At 38.8% G+C, this 21,226-nt stretch overlaps 2 protein-coding genes across 6 annotated transcripts in view; one reads left to right on the top strand and one right to left on the bottom strand.

The window, feature by feature from the left end:
* Positions 1-19,257, bottom strand: part of LOC119560329 (neuroligin 4-like) — a 49,074-nt gene extending 29,817 nt beyond the window's left edge. For 2 of the 5 annotated variants that reach the window (XM_037873719.1, XM_037873718.1), the window contains exons 1-10: positions 19,086-19,251; positions 17,069-17,601; positions 12,089-12,513; positions 11,314-11,531; positions 10,657-10,806; positions 9,730-10,163; positions 8,707-9,090; positions 5,502-5,935; positions 4,868-4,986; positions 1,534-1,851 (exon numbers count right to left, since the gene is read on the bottom strand). In XM_037873719.1, the coding sequence (XP_037729647.1) occupies positions 1,534-1,851; positions 4,868-4,986; positions 5,502-5,935; positions 8,707-9,090; positions 9,730-10,163; positions 10,657-10,806; positions 11,314-11,531; positions 12,089-12,339 (2,308 nt within the window). In that variant the 5' untranslated portion in view covers positions 12,340-12,513; positions 17,069-17,601; positions 19,086-19,251. Of the gene's footprint in view, positions 1-1,533; positions 1,852-4,867; positions 4,987-5,501; positions 5,936-8,706; positions 9,091-9,729; positions 10,164-10,656; positions 10,807-11,313; positions 11,532-12,088; positions 12,514-17,068; positions 17,602-19,085 lie in introns of all 5 variants that reach the window. The other 3 variants (XM_037873714.1, XM_037873716.1, XM_037873717.1) reach the window with 3 other exon arrangements.
* LOC119560330 (uncharacterized oxidoreductase YjmC) lies at positions 13,920-15,479 on the top strand. The gene has a single exon (XM_037873720.1). The coding sequence runs from the start codon at positions 13,990-13,992 to the stop codon at positions 15,394-15,396; it is 1,407 nt and encodes a 468-aa protein (XP_037729648.1). The 5' UTR covers positions 13,920-13,989; the 3' UTR covers positions 15,397-15,479.
* Positions 19,258-21,226: the final 1,969 nt, after the last annotated feature.

Here is a 21,226-nt window from a genome sequence, read left to right as displayed (position 1 = left end):
AGTTCGGGGCTGGGTCAAATGGAAATGTCATGCCAGGGACAGAGCGGGTCGAGATGTGGCTGAGTACCCCTTACCCTTTGCCCCTTCAGTGTCTCACAGAAATGCCAACTTTGCAATTTAACTTGCTGCGAGACCACAAAGTGAAGTAAACACTGACTAGGCCGAGGCCAACGTCAAGAGTAAACAGAAATCTTTGCTGCCGAAAGTGTTGATTTTCAACTCACTCTCCAACAAACAAACCTTTCGTTTCAAAAAAGAAAAAAAATCCTAGAAGAGCATAGGAGCCGAATAAATAGAACGAGTTTTCTCCTTTGAATCTCGTTTTATTTGAGAGGGACCCCACATGGTGGCTATGTGGAATATATTTCATTGCCGTCGAGTTATTAAACAAATGCGCACATGTGCGTACGAATTTGTGGCCGAGTCTTAAATATTTGACTTCGGATTTCGAATAGTCTGATTATCCATGTTCATACGTGGCGTATGAGTAATATTGGTAAAACAAACTGAATGGTTGGGCCAAAATAATTGAGGTCAGCTGGGTTATGATGTGCATACATATATGTAGGTAGATTGAACCAAAAACTTTGTAAGCTGTTTTCTTTAAAATGAATCGAAATTGACAGAAATAAATGAACCACCGCCTTATAATGTTTACACCCAAAAAAGAATTTGCTTTGACTAGAAGAACTTATCTAATCGCAAACAAAATATTTCTTTAATAAAGAAAAATTACAAAATAAGAGAAAATCGTTCTTATATTAAAAATAAATGGATATTGACTCGAAATTTTCAAAATTCAGGAATACTTTTTGAGTGTAGTTTCTCGTGGCCATATGACACTAGTTTCCGTTTAGTTGACTGGATTTATTTTAACAAGTGAATGGCCAACTTTTTTATATCTGTTAACATGCATTTCTTGAGTTAATATATACATTTATAATATTTTCAGCTATGGACCCTTTTCTTTGTTTAGGTTGGCAAGACTTTTTAAAATAAAGCCAGCAAGTTAGTCCAGATATAAGCAGGAATCATATGTCCATAGTCAAAGTAGCTTAATAACCCGACGTTTAAGTAATGAAAAGGTTTTTTAAAATTCCTCATATTAAGTAACTCAAAAAAAGCTTAAAAATGAATCAAAAGAGAGTAACAAGCCGTTGAAGCATAAGTCGAAAGGAGTTTTTACCCTTATTCCAATTTGTCAGACTTAAGCAGAATCTGCAATTAAATAAGCCAGGCCCAAAGGCCAGTCAAGTGTCCTTTTGGCTTGGCCTTTGTCAACCGTATTAAACGACAACTGCAGAGACTGTGCAAAGGGCCAAAAGGGACGAAACCGACGAAATACAATCTACAAAGGCAAAGGGGCGTTATTCCTTTGGGCTCGGTTTCCCTGGCTTATTTGTTGTTTTTAGGCATTTAAGTGACAGTGACAAGCCGCAGCGAGTGTATGAATTCGCCTGTCAGTCTGTCTGTGTTTGTTTTGGATGGCGGAAAAGAGCGAGAAGGGGTCAAAGGGGGTCAAAGGCTACTTACCGCCCAATATGCCGTTCAAATAGGCCGACGCGTTCAGACCCCGTCCCTTCTTCATCATCAATTGCTCATCGATGAGCAGGAGACGCGATGATGACGATGATGAGGATGAGGTTCCACTTGCTCCAACTCCTGCGGAGGATATGCCAAACGGATCCGGTTTAACGGGTCCCTCGTACAGGTCCATATCATCGTGATTGCGGAACAGATTGTGCCGGGCTATCACATCCTCCATCCCGGCACGATGGAGCTCCGGTATCAGGCGTAGCCAAATCGAGAGTTGATGGGCCCGAAAGTGATTCTTAATGCGCGGCTTCATTCCTGGAATTTAAAGAGTAAGTGTGTCAGTTTTTGGGGTCTTAGGCAGTGTGTTTCCCGAAAACAAAGAGGGGGAGGCGGCCGGCCAGTTATGTAAACATCTTCATTTTCATTTCCATGTGACAGATACCAAAACACACACTCATCCGCACACGAAACATGCATGCAAATAGCTCTAATGCTAAACTATTCCATTTGGCCGTTGGCCCCTGCTTTTGGGCCACTTTCGAGTCATTTGCATGCCAGAAAGGTGAGCGACAGACACTTGGCTCAATTGAGGCCAGACCTCCGAGGTTCTGGGTTCTGGGTTCCCCATTCTCAGCTCACCCACATTTCCCCAGACTTGATGTCTTGTTTACTTTGGCGGGGTGAAAGCGACATAACTGTTTAATTTTTGATGCCCTCAGCTATTGCTCCTAAGAGCCTTCCTCATGCACTACCAGGAAATTCCTTTAAGCTCAAGAATATATGTTAATGTGTTTTTTACAGCATTTAAATGTTTAAAAAGCAGCAGACCGACAAATTAAAATACATTACAAACCAACCTTTTACGCAAAATAATAAATTACAACCCTTTCTTTAAAAAAAAAGGATATCATTAAATAATTTCTGCTTTGAGAAAATGTATAATAACAAACAGTATTAAATATGTTTATTAAAAAATATTTGTATAATCTGTTTTATTAGCTACATTTTTTCCGCTCTTAAAATCGGATAAATACTCTTTATAAGGGTGGTTTTTTCTGGTGTATCTAAATATAGCCGACTTCTTTTGGCAAGCAGAGCTAGAAAATAAAGGAGTCTCGTAGCCTACTTCGTTCGGGGGTATACAAGTGAAAGTATAGCACTCCCCCATATCTGCACGTTTTTATAAATATCTGAAAGGTACCGAGAATGTTTCTCAAAAATTCAGAAAGCTTTCATGCACCTTTGAACTCCTATTCCCCAGCCACGGAGGGCATTCATAAGAAAATGTGATTGCCGAAGGACTGAAGGACCTTTCCACCTGCAATCGTCAATCGCAAGTGAAAATTCGAAATCCAAATAAAAAGTGCATGCATAATTTACGCAGCAGATATTTCATACAAGCCAGCCTTTTACATAAGATATGCTTATAAGTTATATATATATATTTGGCGCATCTGTGTGACAGTTGCCTTTGTGTGCCAGAGATCCTTTTGTGCCAGCTCCTCCTCAACACACATTATTTGATTTCGATTTCAGTTTCCTGCCGTATCAAATGAAAACCGTGTCCGCCACTCCTCAGCGGAATCCTTTTAACTTGCTTATGTAAAGTGCAGGCGGCGCATTGAAGGGTGTTCTGGATATATGTATACTGTATAGAATATCAGCTGTCGCTGTGTGTCGATTCAATTAAAATCAGGGGGAAAAAGGACAAAAATAAAGAGTGAAGAAGGCGCGCAGACATATCTTTTCATACGTATCGTACTTCAATGCTCACATGTGCGTAAAGTGCGTGTCGACAAGTCCCAACTCCCCCTTTTTGTACCTCTTAGCCCACTAAAAATATAAAAAAAACCATTCTAGGGAGCACAATGTGAGGCAAATCCATTGCCGTAACCTGTGCGTAATTTTCATAAAGCGTTAAGCGCCCGTATCTGTCGGTATCTTCGACGAGCTGTGTGTATGGGCGATGTTAGATCATTTGTGTGTCAAGTGGGTATATTGATTTCTGGGCAGTGCAAAGAGGCCTTTATACTTTATTTACTTTTAAAAATTTAATTAAAAAGTTTTTTAATTCATTTAGAGATATACATTTGTCTTAAAAGTACTCTGAATCGTCCACAAAAAACTCATTATGTTTATTACGAGTCTGGAAATATAAAATTCTTTTATAAGTGAATTTAAAATATTTACTTAAGAACTCTATTTTAGATCATTAAAATCATTTTCTTTTAAATATTATCTCTCAATGTAAGCAAGGAGTTGGTGCTTACGAGGTACAAACGCTTATTAAAAAGTATTATATACAGAATTGTTACATTTGGCTTATAAATTCCAATAATGAAAGAGAGTTTCTATCAAAATTAAATATTTACTCATTACCTTATTTGCAGGGTGTTTGAAAATCGCCACATTATGCAAATACCGGGCTTCTTTTTTTATATTTTTACCATGTACCTGACGCGTTCGCGCACAAAGGGTGTGAAAAATTTGAAATTAATAACATTTTCGTACATTTGACATGAAGCAAGGGTGCCATTTTAACGCACACATAAAGCTTTACGTGCCCGGCACCCCTCAGGAACCCTTGGTCCCCCAAGAGCTCATCACCTTTCACCCCTGCTTACTTCAGGTAATGTTTCGACAATCTCTGGGCGTTTTGATTGCCCTTCATCTACCTGGTGGTTCTGATGCTCCTGCTTGAATATACCGACAGTCGCCGTTGTTAAGGTTTTTTTCCACTCACATTTCGTTGAAGTACTTGTGTGTTAACTCCCTCGTTTTCCACGCCCCCCTCGAAACCACCGCCCCTCCAATTTGTTGTTGTTAGCAAGCAAAACATGTTCAGGCACTGCCTTCTTTAAAATTCAAATTAAATTTGATTCTCCTTTTTTTTTGTTCAGCTGGCTGTGTGTGCTTAGGTTATTTCCCTTTTTTCCCCCATATTTGTAGCCCTTATTCGGCATGAATTCCACGAATTCATTTTTACTGCATGCCAAAGTAGCCATACAACATTTTGCCAACGTTTTGGGGTGAGCGAATTATAAGAAATGGTTTTGTAGCCGAAGCTACTTGCATATTAACAAGCAACTGGAATTCCACTTAAAAATATCGCCTGATTGAAAAGGAAAATGCAAGTAAAGTTTCTCAAAGGTATTAAACTATTAAATAGTTTCTCCCACTTCCATTTCAAAAACACCAAACAAACAAGCAACCATTTCGTTAGAAGCTTACGAAAAGATTTCCGTTTGAGCCATTCACACAAAAATAAGGAAAATGCACACGAAGTGGAAGGTGTGTGGAGGAGGGTAAGGGGAATTTTCCTCTGACTCACCTATTTCCAAATACTTTTGGTGCAGCGGATCATAATTTTCCCAAGTGATGCTGCGGAAGCGGTTGCGCTCCTTTGAAACCGGCAGCGACGAGTCCTGGCGATGATGTTCGTTCGGATTCCTTGAAAAGAAAAGGAATGCACTGTTATCAAATAAGTTCGATTAAATAGAAAATGGTTTTTTATTAAAAATACAATGAAATTGATTGTATTATACGGGCCAAAAAAAATCACCGAAATTTTTAGGTGTTTAAAAGTATGCAACAATATATTTTAGGCGCAAAAGTACAACGAATTGATTAAGAAGGGCTTATATTATTTTTTAATTGCATATTTAAAGACACCTAAATTAACATTTAAAAATGATTTAAGGCAGATAATAAGATAAGATATCTGAGGCACCCCCATATTATATGTTCGATACACCACATTTTCCCCAGTGCAGCTTTAAGTCCAGCCCTCTACAGAATCATTTTCAAGGACTCACATGTGGCTATTGATTTTTTTCCGAAACTGTTTCCCTCAGTGCATAAGTTAGTAAGACGTTTAAGTGGGGCTTAAAAGTGCCGAACGGACAGCAGGTGTCCTAAGACCGCTCAGAGACACTTTCGGCGCCCAAAGCTGCCCATCAACTTACCCGGTGCGTGCAAAGTTGGTCCAGAAAATCATCACCGCCTCCGAGAGAGCCGTCTCCGATTTGGTGTAGTTCTGCGGGAAGTGACTGAAGCCATCGACCAGCGGGGCACCGAAAATGTAGGGCAAATCCTCGCCGTGCACAGTGCCCATCCTCTGGGGATAGTCGCCGTCCTTCGTCTGGTAATCGAACACATAGAAGTAGCAGCGACCAGAGGGCTGAGTGGAGCCCGCCGAGGTCGAGGCAGCTGCACTTGCACCCGCTGAGCCCGCTGGCGAGGATGAGCTTACGGGGGGCGGGGAATTGGCGGCCAGGATGTCGCCCGCTCGGACAATGGGAGCCACAAACTGGGCATCGGACAGGGCGGCCACCGCCGTGTCCCGGGTATTGATCGGGTGCTGCGAGGTGCGATCCCAATCCGTATACTCGTTGACGATCTGGGGACACAGGGATTTCCATTTTAGATTTTAAAAGCAAATAGAGTTAGTGCACTCAAAAAATATACTCAAAGTTATATGTTTTAATATAGTCCCCATAAAAAAAATATATAATAAGAACCTTAAGAAAAAGGGTTTAAATATTGAACGAATTTATTACAATTTTGTTTAGGTATTTTGTAGTTCGATTTTTTAAAATATCAAATCTGAAAATGCATGATTTGATTTCCTCTTTTAGATTTCGTTCGTAACATTAAGTATATATTTTAAAAATCCTGATACGTTCCAAAAAGGGAAGTTATAATTGTTTAACAAACCAAAAATTAGGTAAGTATAGGTACTTAGAGTAATAAGAAAAAATATAAAAGTGTTCAAAAGTATTTAATAGTCTTTAAAAGCAAAAGCAAGATCTATTTCTTCTCTAACTTTCTAAACTTTATCAATGCTCAAAAAATATTTTTTCTGTTTTAATATTAAAGTTCAACAGTAATTTCTTACATTTGGGGACTAGTTTCAAATACTAGTTTTTTTAAGTTTTATTGATTTTCAGTATGTTGCATACTGCTGTTTTGTTCTTTTTCCTACATGTACCACATTTTCAAATGCAACAGCGATTTTTCTTGATTTCTTTTGAGAAGTGTAGAAGAGCGAGGGGAATTTTAGATTTGCATTGGCTGCATGTGTGCCAAGTCAAATCCTGGCTGGATTACAAGCGGATTGCGACTGTTTGCTGTCCTTGTTTGCGGTGGCCATTCTGCATTTTCCATTCACCACTCTCCATTCGCCACCGCAAAACGAGCAGGAGGAAAACTTGTTACCACCGCCATGATTATTTCTACCCAGCATGTGTGCGAAAAATAAACGACCGCAAAATGCATCTGTAAAATCGATGTCATGCATAATTTAGGAACCCTATCATAAAGAAGGAAACAAAAGAAAAAATCACATAAAAACAAAAAAAATGGAAATGAAACCGATTCTTACAACTGTGTGTGGAATACATTTACATGGTTATTCGACTACCCATTTATTTTTGGTATAGGTATCACTGATTTTTGCTGTCGAAAAGTTTGTTCTTCTTTTTTTTTGAGTTTTTTACTTTTTAGGTTATTAAGAGTGCATATTTAATTAGTCATGATTAGCTTGTGGTTTCGATTGAGGGCTTTTTAACCAGTCAGGCCTGAACTCTGACCTATTTTAATGGAGCTTTATGAAGTATAAAGAGTGGGACTGCGCTGCGGTAATACAAAAGTATAATGAAGTAAAATAAATACGGACTTAAGCGCAATAATCGTGATATATGCCCCGGCAATTTACGACTTCTTGATAAATGTCTGTATGTATATATATGTATGTATGTATATCTGCACCCATTCACGGTGCGTGTGTGTTAATGCTGCGAATGGTGACCAAGGATTCAGATACAGCTACATCTGTGCACAGCTACAGATACAGATACAGCGGCGGATTCAGATTCAGATTCAGTTCCAGTTTCAGACGTCGACTGGTGACGGTTGTCGTTGGCTGCTTTCTCTGCTTTCTCCGCTGCTGTTTGCTGTGATTTGGGTTAAGTGCTGCTTGTGCGCTTTTAAGTAGGTACATGTGTGTCTGTATATAAACTCGGTACGTATACGTACACGTCTACGTGCATGTGTGGCTGTATGGGTGTGCGTGGGTGTGTGTGTGCCTATGTCCTTGCACACATTTGCCAAATAAAGCGTGTTAATGTTTTGGCAGCAATGGCGTGTTAACTGCCTTCCATTTCGCTCGCTTGCACAAAACAAAAATAAAACAAAAAGCCAAAAAAAGCCAACAAAAAAAAAGCCAGAGAGCATAAAATAAATATATACAACAGTCAAATGTAAAAAAATGTTTAAAAGTTTCAAATGCCCTGAAACATGAGACAGACATTCATATAGTGTGTATCTGTTTTGAGTGGCAAATGTTACCCATACGCAACGTGAAATTATAATTACACTCGCACACACTTAAACAGAGTACCAGCATTTTAATTGACTTTTTCCAGCAGCAGTCGTTGTTGCTGTTTAAGCTTTGGCCCTAGAAGTGTTTGCTTTCAGCCAATTACCCTAGAGAAAATATGAACTTTTCCACTTTTTCCACCCCCTAAATGGGGGCTTAATCATTCTAATGGATTAGAATTGAAGGGCACTTAAAGGGGGATTACCAGAAGTCAGGTCAAAGCTTAATTTGATGTTAAAACGTAAAACATCATTTAGAGATTTTTATCAGTTAATTAAATTGATAATATATAATATATCTTTGGCTTTTATATATTTTAAAATGATTGGAACAAAATGGGTTCCGGTTCGTGTTACAATTTTGCACATTTATAAGAGTCTATTGCTCTCATTTTTAAAAGACTTTTTTAAGTGTATAAAAACTCTTTGGGTTAAAATTTGCATAAACATCCGTAAGTCTTGTCAATGTCCAATTTGCATACAAAATGTAAACAAAATAAAAAGAAAAGTCAAAGAAAATAGATGATTCAGTGGGGCGAAACATATTTCTTTCATCCGCCAACTGTCTATAAAGTTTTCGAGCGAAAACTTTTCAAGTTAAAAAGTAAAACCCCACGATAAAGGCAATAATTAAGCTTAAACTGGTGGCAGACTAGTAGACCACATAAAGTCATTAAGTGGGGGGAAAGAGATAAATCAGATGGACAAGATTTATGGCTACCGCCGCAGACAGCCCGTCCCCAATAAATATATAAAAATAAATATATATATATAAGAAAAGCGAGTACTCACCGTATAGAATATCTCGTTGAGGTGATAATTGTAGGCATTGCGAACGTAGGTGCGGATAATTTTATCACGTCTCTCGCCCTCGAAACCGTTTTGGATGTCATGGGCACTGAAGCGCCAAATCGATTCGCCCGTAACGACGCCAAACAGGACGTCATAGTGACCGCCCATGTTGGCCGCTCCCGCTCCGCCGCCCCCGAAATATCCACCGCCGAATGCCGAACCGGAGCCACCGCCTCCGCCACCGGTCCCGCCTCCTGAACCGCCACCTCCACCGCCGGCGGACGACTGGAAGCCGGAGTCCGCTGACGAGCGCCTCGAGTTGCGCGCCATTAAATCATCGATATCGAGATTGGAATGTCCGGGTCGTATGACAACGCCATCAACCTAAATTGAAATCGAGGAGGGACAAGAAGGAATCGCAAGTAAATGACAGGAGTAGTGGTCCAAACACAGGGCGGGGGGCGTAAGTAAGTAGTAAAGTCCATTGAAGCGGGGATCGAACAAAGGAGCAAGTCCCGCAAAAAGCGAAATCAATGGCTTTAAATGAGTGTCCCGCAATGACTAAATCTTTCCTAAGATGCCATTGAATTTTTAGCAAAGAGTACCAGGAAAAAATGTAATCATTAAAGTTCAATGAAAAAATGTATTTTCTTTAAATAATTCTGGGGTAAAAAATTAGGGCCTATAAATTAATATGAATTTAATAACTATTTTTGATGGCATATTTATTTTTAAAATACACTTAGCGTATGCATCGAAGAAATGGGTGTTTTCAAAAAAATTTTTCTATGTTTTTCTATATATATGGATTTTTAAGCGTATGATATATATTTTTAAATTTACCAAGTGAATGCAAGCAATGTACCTTTAATTATAACATTATATCTTACAAAATGTTAACTAATTTATTTATTTTAAGGAGCTATGATCATTTGTTGTTAAAATTAGTATTTTATAAAGTATGCCAACATTTTGTTTTAATCAGGTAATAATTAAACTGATTGGTTATCATTATAGACTCACCGATGGCCCAAAGGATGTGAGAAAGTTGGGAGCCTGAATGTCGGCGGTATAGAGGTCCTCCAGCGGAACATCCCTCAGACAGTCGACGATCTGCTCGTGGTGCCGATTTATGTCCTCGGGAATGGTGCAATTAACCTCTCTGGCCAGCTTGATGGCAAACAGCACAGGATCTTCGACCAGAGCCCAGGATGAATACGCCGAACCTGACATCAGAATGGCGCGATGGAAGAGACCCCTGACCATTGTGGGCGAGGTCATCAGGTAATTAATGCAGGCTGCTCCAGTTCCATGACCCGCCAGGGTCACCGAGTTGGGATCTCCCCCAAATTTTTGGATGTTCTGCTGGATCCAATGGAGAGCGGCCATCTGGTCCATTAGCCCATAGTTGGCCACCCTCGCATGGGCATGCGGATTGGGATTGGCATTGAGGAAACCTGTGGGGTAATCAATATTATCATGAATATAAAATGAAACACCCTTTAGGTCCTTAAAAATTATGCAACACCCAAAAAAAATTTAATGAAATTAAGATATCGGTTGTATTAAAAGTATACCAGAGGCAGTAATAAAATTAATGTAAACAATATAAAGAGTATACTTTACAGTTTCATTTCTATATTAAAGAGTATAGAATTTGGATTTGTGGTGACATTTTTAAATCAATTATTTCTATTTAATACTTTGGAATGTATTAATTTAATACTCATCTTATCGACGCCTAATCGATACTCTATAGTGTACATTTAATATAACAATAGGTGCATTTCTATGCCTTTTTTTCCTGGTATAGCAAAAGCTTTTCAACTTAAAATAGGACTTCCATATTTATATTTTGACTTAACAGAACAGGAATGCAATGTATTTGCATATATATCCACCAGATCATATCCCTAATATATTCAAATATTTTCTATATATGTATCATACCCAATATCCCCAGCCGGTAGTTGAGTGTCACCACCACCACCTCTCCGTAGCTGGCCAGGACACTGCCGTCGTAGGGATTTCCGCTGCTCCACTCGAAGGACTCGCCGTGTATGAACACAATCACCGGCAATTTCTTCTCATTGGCCCCGGCTGACAAAACGCAAAAATGGAGTGAACAAAATGGAGAGTGTTAGTGTATATCAGCCGTTGATATCATGATACAAACATAGTAGGTAGTTGTAGGTATTTCTTTTCTGTTGTATTTCAAAACTTGTGATATCGCGTTTTTCCCTTTCAACACACCGCCAATCGCAAGTGCCCGGGAGCGCTCATGACCCATTAAACGTTTCCGTTTGCGTGCAAAGCGGATTTTGCCAGCACTTCGGCGGAGGAATCGCCTCAGATTAGCGATTCCCCCCGGATTCGCCACGGACTCTCAACGGGCTTGTGAGCTTAGTGGGGTGGCACTTGCGATAAGATTTGCGCAGTGGTTACGTGAGCTCTCGGGTTTCTTTTGCGTAGAAATTATTGGCATTACGTGTCGTACGATTAATCTTAATTAATTGAATTTAAATGAGATTTATGTGCTGCTTTTTCAGCTTTTTGTTCGTGAATTGTGGCTGGACTCGGATTCTTTAAGTTTATTAAAGCACTTACCATTCACTGGCGAGAAGACATTCAGGTAGAGGCAGTCCTCGGATTGATTTTCCAGAAAGGGCAGCAGTCTCTTTAAGTACTCCAGGCGACCCTTGGGCATCTTCTCCAGCGCCGCCGTCTCGTTTTGGATATTGGGCAGTCGCTGCGGACACACGGGACTGTACTTATCCGATATCCGAATCCCATCCCAGGGCGCCGGTGCTCTCGTGGGACTGAACCTGAAAAATGAAAATGAAAATCTTTACTTTAGTATAATGGATTTTGTGATGGAAAATAAATCCTCTTAAACAATAAGAAAAATATAAAGGTAAATAAAAGGAAAATAGGAAAAAAGAATGGCCCTAAGTATTGTACGATTATGTTTAAGCCCAATCCGTAAACTCCGTAATTTTGTTGAATATAAAAAAATTTTTAAAGAAATGAGAACTTATGACACTTTTGATAGTATTCAACATCTTTAACAAACCGTTCAGAGATTACATAATTTTTGTATAATTAAAACGATTATAAGATTGAAGACACAAACCCAGTTGTTATGTAAAGGCAGGATTAGATAGAATTTATAATGGAATCTTAAAAAATGAAATAATTTGGATAACAAAATTATGCCGAGCTTTTCGAGGATTCTTCAAGGGACTTTTAAACATAATTATAATAAAACCTTTTGGAGATATTTTTTTAAATAGTAATATTCTTAGTTATATCAACGAACTAAAAAGGAAGGTAATGCATTCACATGATTAATTTTAAAAATTTAAAAAACAAACCCACATACCTATTCTGTTTGGTGGGTGGCGTGGCATAGGGCACTCCAAGGAAGACCTCCACGGATCGCAGGAAGCGGAAGCTGTCCAGCGGCAGGATGAGTCCATGTAGCCTCCCGTAGCGCGTCTGGACGATGCGGTGGCCCAGCCGGGCTCCCTTGTAGATGTCCGCCGTGGAGGCCTCCGCACAGTCCAAACAGCCCAAGAGGACTGTCGGCAGCACCAGGAGTCGCAGCAACAGAAGCAGCTGACCTTCACCCATGACAGCACAGTGGAGCTTCAAGTTGTGCGATCTGACCGAGCTACGGTCCAACTGTCTTCACCTATTTCGATGTGGCTCTGGATTGAGGTGATTTCTTTCTGGTCATTTAAACTATCTGTGCTGATGGGCTGGGATGACGAGACAAGTGGCCAACTGGCTGGGTTTCATCGTGATCTGGAAAGTGGAAGTTATGAAGTAACATATTATAATAGGTTTTTAAATATAAATCCTGCTTCTACTGTCTCTTAATCAAATTAGTTGTGTTTAGACATCAATTTTCCATGTAAAATTGTTATAATATCTATAAATTATAATATTCATTTCCGTTAATTTAATTAGACCTCAAGATAATGTAGACATTTTTCCATGTGATTTAATACAATAAATAAGGTAATATGACTTATTTATTTAAAGAGAAATACAACAGATATAAATAAATGGTTATTAAAATACATATTTGTTTGGATTATCGATTCAAAACCCAACTGTTGACCGATGACTAATTCAATCAGCTTTTTTACCCATAGCCATGACAACTAATTGGTCGTTTATTATCATGAATATGAAATGCAAGCATAATACATTTATTTTTCATATTAAACCTGGCGGTGTATAAAAAATGTATGTAGAAAGTGTTAAATTTGAGTGCTGCTTTATTTTTATGTGAACCGAGTTGGGCGGCCACATGAATAAACAAGGTCACTGGCACATTTTTGAAAACACACCCTGAAAACTGTGCAATGTGCATCTGGTACCCTCAAAATGTATCTGCATCTGTATCTGCACATTTATGTACATATTTGTGTGGCATGTATATGCCTGCCTCAAGGTTACTTTACACATCCTTAACTGTGCCAGTGCAATTTGTGTGCATTTTTTAAGCTCTTGCATCGCATTTGTTTTTCCATTTTTGGCATTACTCTGCTTATTTGTGTGCTGATATTTCGTTGTTTCTGCGCTGACAATTCAAGTACGCACAGCGGGTGGTAGCTGTGGATACAAAAGTAGCTCATTTGGATATGCATGCTTATTTGGGATAGAATATGTATCTTTTTATGTGCACCAACTTGTGTGAAATGTAAGCTGTCCCCAGGAGCTAACCGTTGGGAAAACAATGTGATGAATATCAAAGCAAACTAGCTGGCAAGAGAGTTTGTTTGAAAATGTTGTTGCTGGGACATTAACGAATTACATTCCTTAAACAAGTAGTTCCAATAATGATAAACTAGTATAACACTAGGGCAACAAATTAAAATGTAACTTTAGGCCAATTTCTCAATGTCATGTTAACTTTTGTGTTTGGGTTAAATTGCTCTATCGCAAACAAGTTAAACGGAGGAAACGCTCAGGTTAAATTTGTTGGTCGACGAAAAGAAATTGATAAAAAAGAGTTTTCCCACTTATAACAGTCTCTGTAATAACATCATATTGAGAAAACAAATTTATAAAAATCATAAAAAGTTTAGCTTATGTTAACTATATCTCACAGTTAGCAAACTAGAACTTAACCTGACATTGAGAAAACGGCCAGTAGCATATCTTGTACTCTTTTTGACTTATTCCTTTTCGTTATACCTTAGACAAATACAACAAACTCTATAGGAACATATTTTTCAAAAACCAAATAACATATATAGGAAGCCCGAGAAAATGGGGATAATGGTCAACTTTTTGAATGCCCTGCGGAAGGTGCGACTCAAACTGTCCATGGAGAACTTTGTCAACACCAACCAGGCGGTAAAAAGAATAGGATCTTCCAAATTAAGTGATAAGGATGACGAGTGGATCAACAAGTCCAAAGAGGATGTCGATGATATAGAGGCAATCCCTCAAAGGACACCACCCGGATCCGAAATGCTCTGGCAGAATATCAAGAGGGTGTTGCTCATGTGTGGTGGTCAGAGGAAACCCGGCGGCGTTGAGGATGAGAAACGGATGAAGGACTCTAGCCGGCTGGTCGATGTCCTGGAGGCCCAGAGATTCGTTAGCCAGGTGTTCGCCGCCATGCAGGTGCCCAAACAGGCGGCCAGTGAAATGGCCGATGCCCTGATAGCCGCCGATTATATGGGGCAGCGTTCCATGGGCATTCACAGATTGCCGTCCATTGCGGCGGATCTTCTGAACTGCACAGTTGTGGGTGATGCCACACCGGGAATTGTGACCGAAAAGAAGGCCATTGCACTGGTAGATGGCCACAATGCTCCTGGTCCGGTGGTGGCCAACTTTTGCATGGATCTGGCCCTGCAAAAGGCCAGGGAAGTGGGCATTGGATGGGTTGCCGCCCGTAGCTCCAACTGCATTGGATTCGCCTCCTGGTATGCCTGTCAAGCCCTGGAACAGCGAATGATTGGTCTTTGCATGACGAATGGAGCTCCCACTCTGGTGCCTGCGGGAGGAATAGAACCCATACTGGGGGAAAATCCGATTGCCTGTGCCGCTTCCGGTGTCCATGAACAATTCCTGGCTGATTTTGGTATGGCTGCCTGTTCGGTGGAGGAACTGGAGCTATCCTATTGCAATGGCTGGTCAAAGGAAGTGCCCAAATTAGTGGCTTTGGATAGGAACGGCAGGGAGACCACCTCCACGGAGGAGGCATTGAGGGCCCAACGGATCCGAGCCTTTCAGCCGGAGCACAAGGGCTTTGGCATGGCCGCCATGGTGGACATTTTGTGCGGTGTGATGACAGGTGCTCGATATGCAAATCAAATCCAGCGACGTGGAATCTATAGTACGGAAAATGCTCCAGCGGATTTGGGCCAAGTTTATGTGGCCATCGATCCGATGAGATTTTGTCCCTCTTTCGAGGACCGACTGGGCGATTTCCACCGGCTGTTGAGACAGGCGATGCCCAACAAGGTGGAAAAATCGGCGATGGTGCCGGGTGACAAGGAGATGGAGCACATGCAAATGGTCGACGAACAGGGCGGACTCACCATGTCACCCTGCACCCTGTGCGTTCTCGAGGAACTAGCCACAAAGTTCGGCATTGTGCCTCTTAAGATGAAAGGCAATAAACCAAGTGGGGATAGTATTGCTGAAGAACTGCATTTGGCATAAACACCTCAGGTTTATCTTCCTTTTTTATTTACTTAAACTATTAAACAGTCTTAAATAAAAATTAAAACATTAATTAAAAATATACGATGAAAACCAGAGGTGAGGTAGCGCAGGATAAAAAATATTGTTCTCAATACTTTTTAGCTTGTGCTGTCTCACAATCCTTCTGGTCTAATGTGCAAATATCATTTTAAAGTTTGTTTAATATTACTAATAAAGATGAATTAAAATGAGATGATGGGCGTATCAAAATAAGTTAACATACATAAAAGTTTTCAAAAATGTACAAGAGAAGCACTAAACATCAATTAAAGTTTTCAAAAAGGAGGATACCATTATAAATATTTACAGTGAAAACGCTGCAATAAATTAAAAGAACACAAAAGCTCATAATTTAATTAGAAGAATGTTGAGAGAATTTTAATTAAATCTGTGTATTCAATTTAAAAAGCAATATAAGCATGAGATATTTAAAAACATTTTGGTAATTTAACTAAATTTATGGTAGCCATCATTTACTTTTGTTGTGGCTTCGCAGTGCTTTAAAATAAAATAAATTTAAAGTTCAGATTCGCACTTCTCTGGTGTGAATTAAAATGAAGCCAAAGTTCACGGAAATAAATTTTCAAAGTTTGTTCGGCAAACGTTCACCTCTAGTAGAGAAAGGGGAACATTTTCAAGTGAGTTCCTTGCCCGTCGCCTAATTATGGAGCGTTAAAATATTCAAAAGTTCAAAACAAGCTCGTCTTTCTTGGTCTGGCAGCGTTTATTTGCGCACGGCAATAAAAAGGGGAAAAAATCTGCATAATTATTTGCGCTAATTTATGCACTCCCCGGAAAGCCGCACCTTATTTTTGGAGTAGAGCAAAGTGAGCCCAACTAAAAATAGCAAGGCAGGTGTTTCCTTTTTTTGTACTTTTTTGGGTAACTTTGTGCGTGTCTGTCATAGCCAAGTATACAAATCGATAAGGAAGCCAGCAAAAAATAAAAAAAACGGGTGGGAGCTAAGAAGAAATCATCCCAATCATTGGCAGAATGATTAATATGATTTCCTTGCACATCAGAAGAGTCTGGCCGTGGGGGCGTATGAGTAATAAGCTGAAACTTTTTATGACAGCCGCTAGGTGGCGGGGTGAATTATGGCCACCAGAGGAAGCAGCTCTTACGAAGCGCCTTGTCGTCGCCACTCGATGGCCCTATTCTTATCCCTATTCCTGGTATCCTGAAGGACGCAACACCTGCGTCTTATGGAGAAGGTCCTGCGGCTGCCCTTACCCAACACGCACGTGACTGCGGCGTCCTTGTTGCGACTTGGATTTAGATTCATGACATTGTAATCGCTGATTACCGCTGCCAATCGCTAGTGAAAGTGGAGACCACCAAGGTGGTATGGGGATAAGGTTTATATATAGACGCGTGTGGCAGCTCGGTTTTCACTTTGAACTCATTTATCTTCATTGAATTGATTTTATTTTTGTTGACGCTGTGTAAATTAGGCAACAATGTGATTGATCTGAGCAGGCAACAGAATTTTCCTTGATGGGTAAATCATTCGATGATCTCCCCGGGCAAGTGGACACGATTATTTATTTTCGACATATCCTGGTTTGTCGAAATTGACAACTTAAGCTTATGGCAGTGATGTTCTTTTGGTTATTTCTGCTCGACTTACCTTCCGAAAGTCACTGATCTATATATATATACGCATCCATGTATATAACTGCTGCTTTTATGACCACTGGCAGTTTTATTGTTTTCTCCGCTGGCGAAAATAATAATCCTCGAGTTCGGATTCGGTCAGATGGGGACAGTCGCGTATCCTTTTTCCTTCTGTATTTGCTATTTCCTCTTTTTTATTTCTTTTGTAGGTGTTCACACAATTGCACACGCACACACTTATTGGCATATAGTATTGGGAAACCGTTCTGTTGATTTTTCATATATCCTGCACCGAAAAATATTTCATTTCATGTTTTGAGGCGAATGTCAATTGCTTTCACTTTTCACAGGATTCAGCATTTATTTGCCTTTGTTCGCTATCGTCGCTTTCCGTTTTTGTTAGATCCTTTGTTGAAAATTGATTCGTTTGCTACATTTTTTGTTTGTTTTATTTCAATTTTTGTTTTTGGTTTTTAAAAATGGGGGTTTCATTTATATTTAAAACTGCCGCTGTGCTTTCTTTTCCTTTTAATTTGGTTTATTTGGCTTTAAATAAATAAGAGTGCGCTATTTTTATCCTCGTTTTTTATTCTGGCATGTTTATAAAAGATTCACTACTTTTTTGTATCAACAAGGCGAATTCTCAGATTTCATTATTCATGTATGGAAACCGTTTTTACCGATGAAATTAAAACAACAGGGCACACACCTTGTTGTAAAAATTCAATTTATTTTTTTGATTGACTGTTTTTATTTGGCAGGTATTAAGTTCTGGCCTAGTTTTTGACCGATGGCATAACTAGGGATCAATAGGAAACCGTTTTATGGGTCTCTTTAACCCTAATGAAAATAAAATCAACCAAATGTTTATTTTTAATTGTTATGGGGAAACGGAAAGCGCATATAACCAAAAGTGCTTGAAAAGGCACACTAATTGGAGGCAAATAAATGATATTAGGAATGTTCAATAATAAATAAACCAAGGTAATATATAAAGAGATTCGATTATAAAGAAAATAATATGCGGGTGCATAATTTCATGAAAATAAAATAATGCTAAATAAAATGAAAGCCTAATGACTACCCTTGATTGTATGTTTATATATCCCAATATCTATCCATTTGGAATAATCTAAATAAAATATGTTGTTACATACATATCGAACCAATACTAAATGAAATATGGTAATAAAATAAATATATCTTAGATATAAACAAAACTGGTAAAAATAAAAATAATAATCCATTTGAAACAAACAAATAAAATGTGTATTTGCATACGTATAGAAACAATAATATATGAAATATGGTAATAATATAAATGTATCTTAATTATTAACAGAACAAAATGACTGACCTTTTAACATGTTTTCATGAGATAAAAACTATTTTAAGAAATCATAATAATTGTGAATGAAATAAGCAAATTAAGGCAAAATGACTAAATTGTCAGCTGAAAGTGGCTTATAATTGCAATCCTTGACTGGAACTGCCAACAATTGAAACTTTTGCTTGCCTACTTTTGGGGGTTACGGTGTCGTTGGCTTTTGCCTGGCTTAATTATTCCATTCACGACGATTAAGCTTACAAGAGCCTAATTGCATGCAAGTCGTGCTGGGCAAATAAAGGCATGCAATTTTAAGGACCCGCTCTCAAAAAAATTGGGGGGGGGGGGGGGGCGTCAATGACCGTTAAGTGGAATGTGAGCGATGTGGCCAACGTTATATTCCCATCAAAAGTGTACTTTTTTCGGTATTCCGCAAACGGTATTCTACGCAACAAAAAAGAAAGTGTGAGACTGGAAAAAGCGTAAAATAAATAAAGACGAAGAAATGCCGCAAGGCAGCAGACAAAAGAGAAGATGACGCGGCTCCTAACGGTTTCTTAAGCCTTGGCATACATTTACATTTCACGCACACACACACAGAGAGACAGAGAGACAGGAAAACGTAGATGTGTTTGTCGTTTCGCTTTAATTTCGCATAGATAAAAGGACAACTTCTGCCTGAAACACATTTTCAATTGCTCACATTTACAGCTTGCGATGATACACCCACACAGCCGCGAAGTCCAACACACACACGCACGCACACCGCGAGGAGAGGAGTGGAGAGAAAAGGACCAAGTACCGTTTTGGCTTGCCACGTGCAGATTTCCGGCAACGGAAGGATTTCAGTTGTGACCACGACGCACGAGTGTATTCCAACGACTGAAGATGCCGTTCGTCGCGGGCCAGGCTTCAGGTCCTTCGGCAATGTGGGTTAAGCTCTAAACACAACACTCTCTTTGCTGCTCCCAGAGCGGCTGAAGTCCCTGGAAGTGGAACCCATTCGAAGCTTTCGCTCTCCCTCTCTCTTAGGCCAAATCAGCTGTTTAACTCCACCCCCTGTAAGTGGATAAAAAAGAATAACGGGAAAAACCAAAACAACAATAGGGAATTAAGTCAATTTGATGCCCCGTTTCTCTCGTTCTCTTTTCTGTTTTTCCCACCCATTCGGGGAACTCTCTTGTTTTTGCGCTTTGATTCTCCTTTCCTACGAATTTTATGCCGTCGTTATTACCGTAGTCACATGGCGACAGGCCCACTCAGCTTTTATTGGGGCAGGTAATGGTTCCTCGATGCCACTTCCCATCCGACGGATGACAGGGTTTTTATTCAGTGCTTTAATGGCCTATGTATATGGGGGGTCCATCGGTACTAACGGGGAATTCGGGGGTATAAGTAATTAAAGAACTTTTATATATTATTATATATTTAAATATTCGATAGTTATATAACATTTTATTAAGAGTATATTAAACGATATGAAATATGAATGTATGAAACTATGTATATAATATTTATATTTAAAAATGGCATTTAGCCATGGTTCCTCGATGCCACTTCCCAACCGACGGATGACAGGGTTTTTATTCAGTGCTTTAATGCCCTATATGGGGGTATCTGTAATTAAAGAACTTTCATAAATTATTATGGTACTCGAAGTTATTAAACTTATTTTATTTGTTATATGTATGAATAATAGAAACATAGGTTAAATAACATCGTAAAATATTTCTGGTTCATTAAAATATATATATAAATATTCGTTAGTTATATCCTATTTATTAAGATATTACTATAAGATATAAGTTTAGTGTGCTTATAATACTTAAGTTTATTTTTTTTATGAATTTTATAAATAGCATTAAGCAGGTTATGGTTCCTCGATGCCACTTCCCAATTTTATTTAGAAGGAAATGGTTCCACGATGCAACTTTCCATCCGACAAACTTGAATGACCTATTTGCTATTTATTATATGGGGGGAATCATCGGTACTAACGTCGAATTCGGGTGTATCGGTAATTAAAGAACTTTCATGAATGATTATGGAACCCAAAGTTGTTAAACTTATTTCTACGTCATTTGTTATGAATATTAAATATATTGGCCTCTGTTAGTGGTATACGTATAATAAAAACGTGGGTTAAATATCATCATAAAAGATTTACATACTTTTGTTAATTAAAAAGTTAGATTCTCCATAGTTATATCCTCTTATTATGAGTATACTTAAAGATATGATTAAAAAGGTATTTATGATCATAATATTAAAATTGTGTTCCTTAGTATTTTAGAATGGTTTTAATCTAAAATCATTCAATGTGAAAATACTTTAGTTATTAGCTTATAGTAGCTATAAGCTTAAAAACATAACAAATATAGTAGAAAGTGTTCGAATATTAAAGAATTTTGGACTACTTGGTCAAAATATTTTTTTTCGCTAAAATGTTTATATGTGTTAGTTATAATATTGTATTGGAGTACATTTAAGGAAATGGAGTAGATAAGATAGGTTTCCAAAACTAATGAGTTCATAAAATGTTGAAATACACAAGTCATTAGTTTATAGTAAAGCATAAAAAATAGTACACACAGTAGAATATTTATTAAAGAATTTTGGATTGCTTTGGAATGATTTGATATAGGAAAGCTTTTATTTCGTTTGGTATAATAGAAAAGGCGAAAGTAGAGAGGCCAAAGAACATTTCCGAAAAGAGTCTTTCTCTTAATGGTAACCAACTTAAGCGCAGAAAACTTTGTGATATATTTTCCGCCATAAATCCTAGCGCCGGAAATCTCACACATGCTGGGTGGGCACATCGCTAACAAGACAGAGCAGCTTACC

The sequence above is a fragment of the Drosophila subpulchrella genome, unplaced genomic scaffold (genome assembly GCF_014743375.2).
Source record: "Drosophila subpulchrella strain 33 F10 #4 breed RU33 unplaced genomic scaffold, RU_Dsub_v1.1 Primary Assembly Seq354, whole genome shotgun sequence".
Lineage (NCBI taxonomy): Eukaryota > Metazoa > Arthropoda > Insecta > Diptera > Drosophilidae > Drosophila > Drosophila subpulchrella.
The sequence above is the reverse complement of the archived record's forward strand: the minus strand, read 5'-3'. Positions and strand labels throughout refer to the sequence as shown.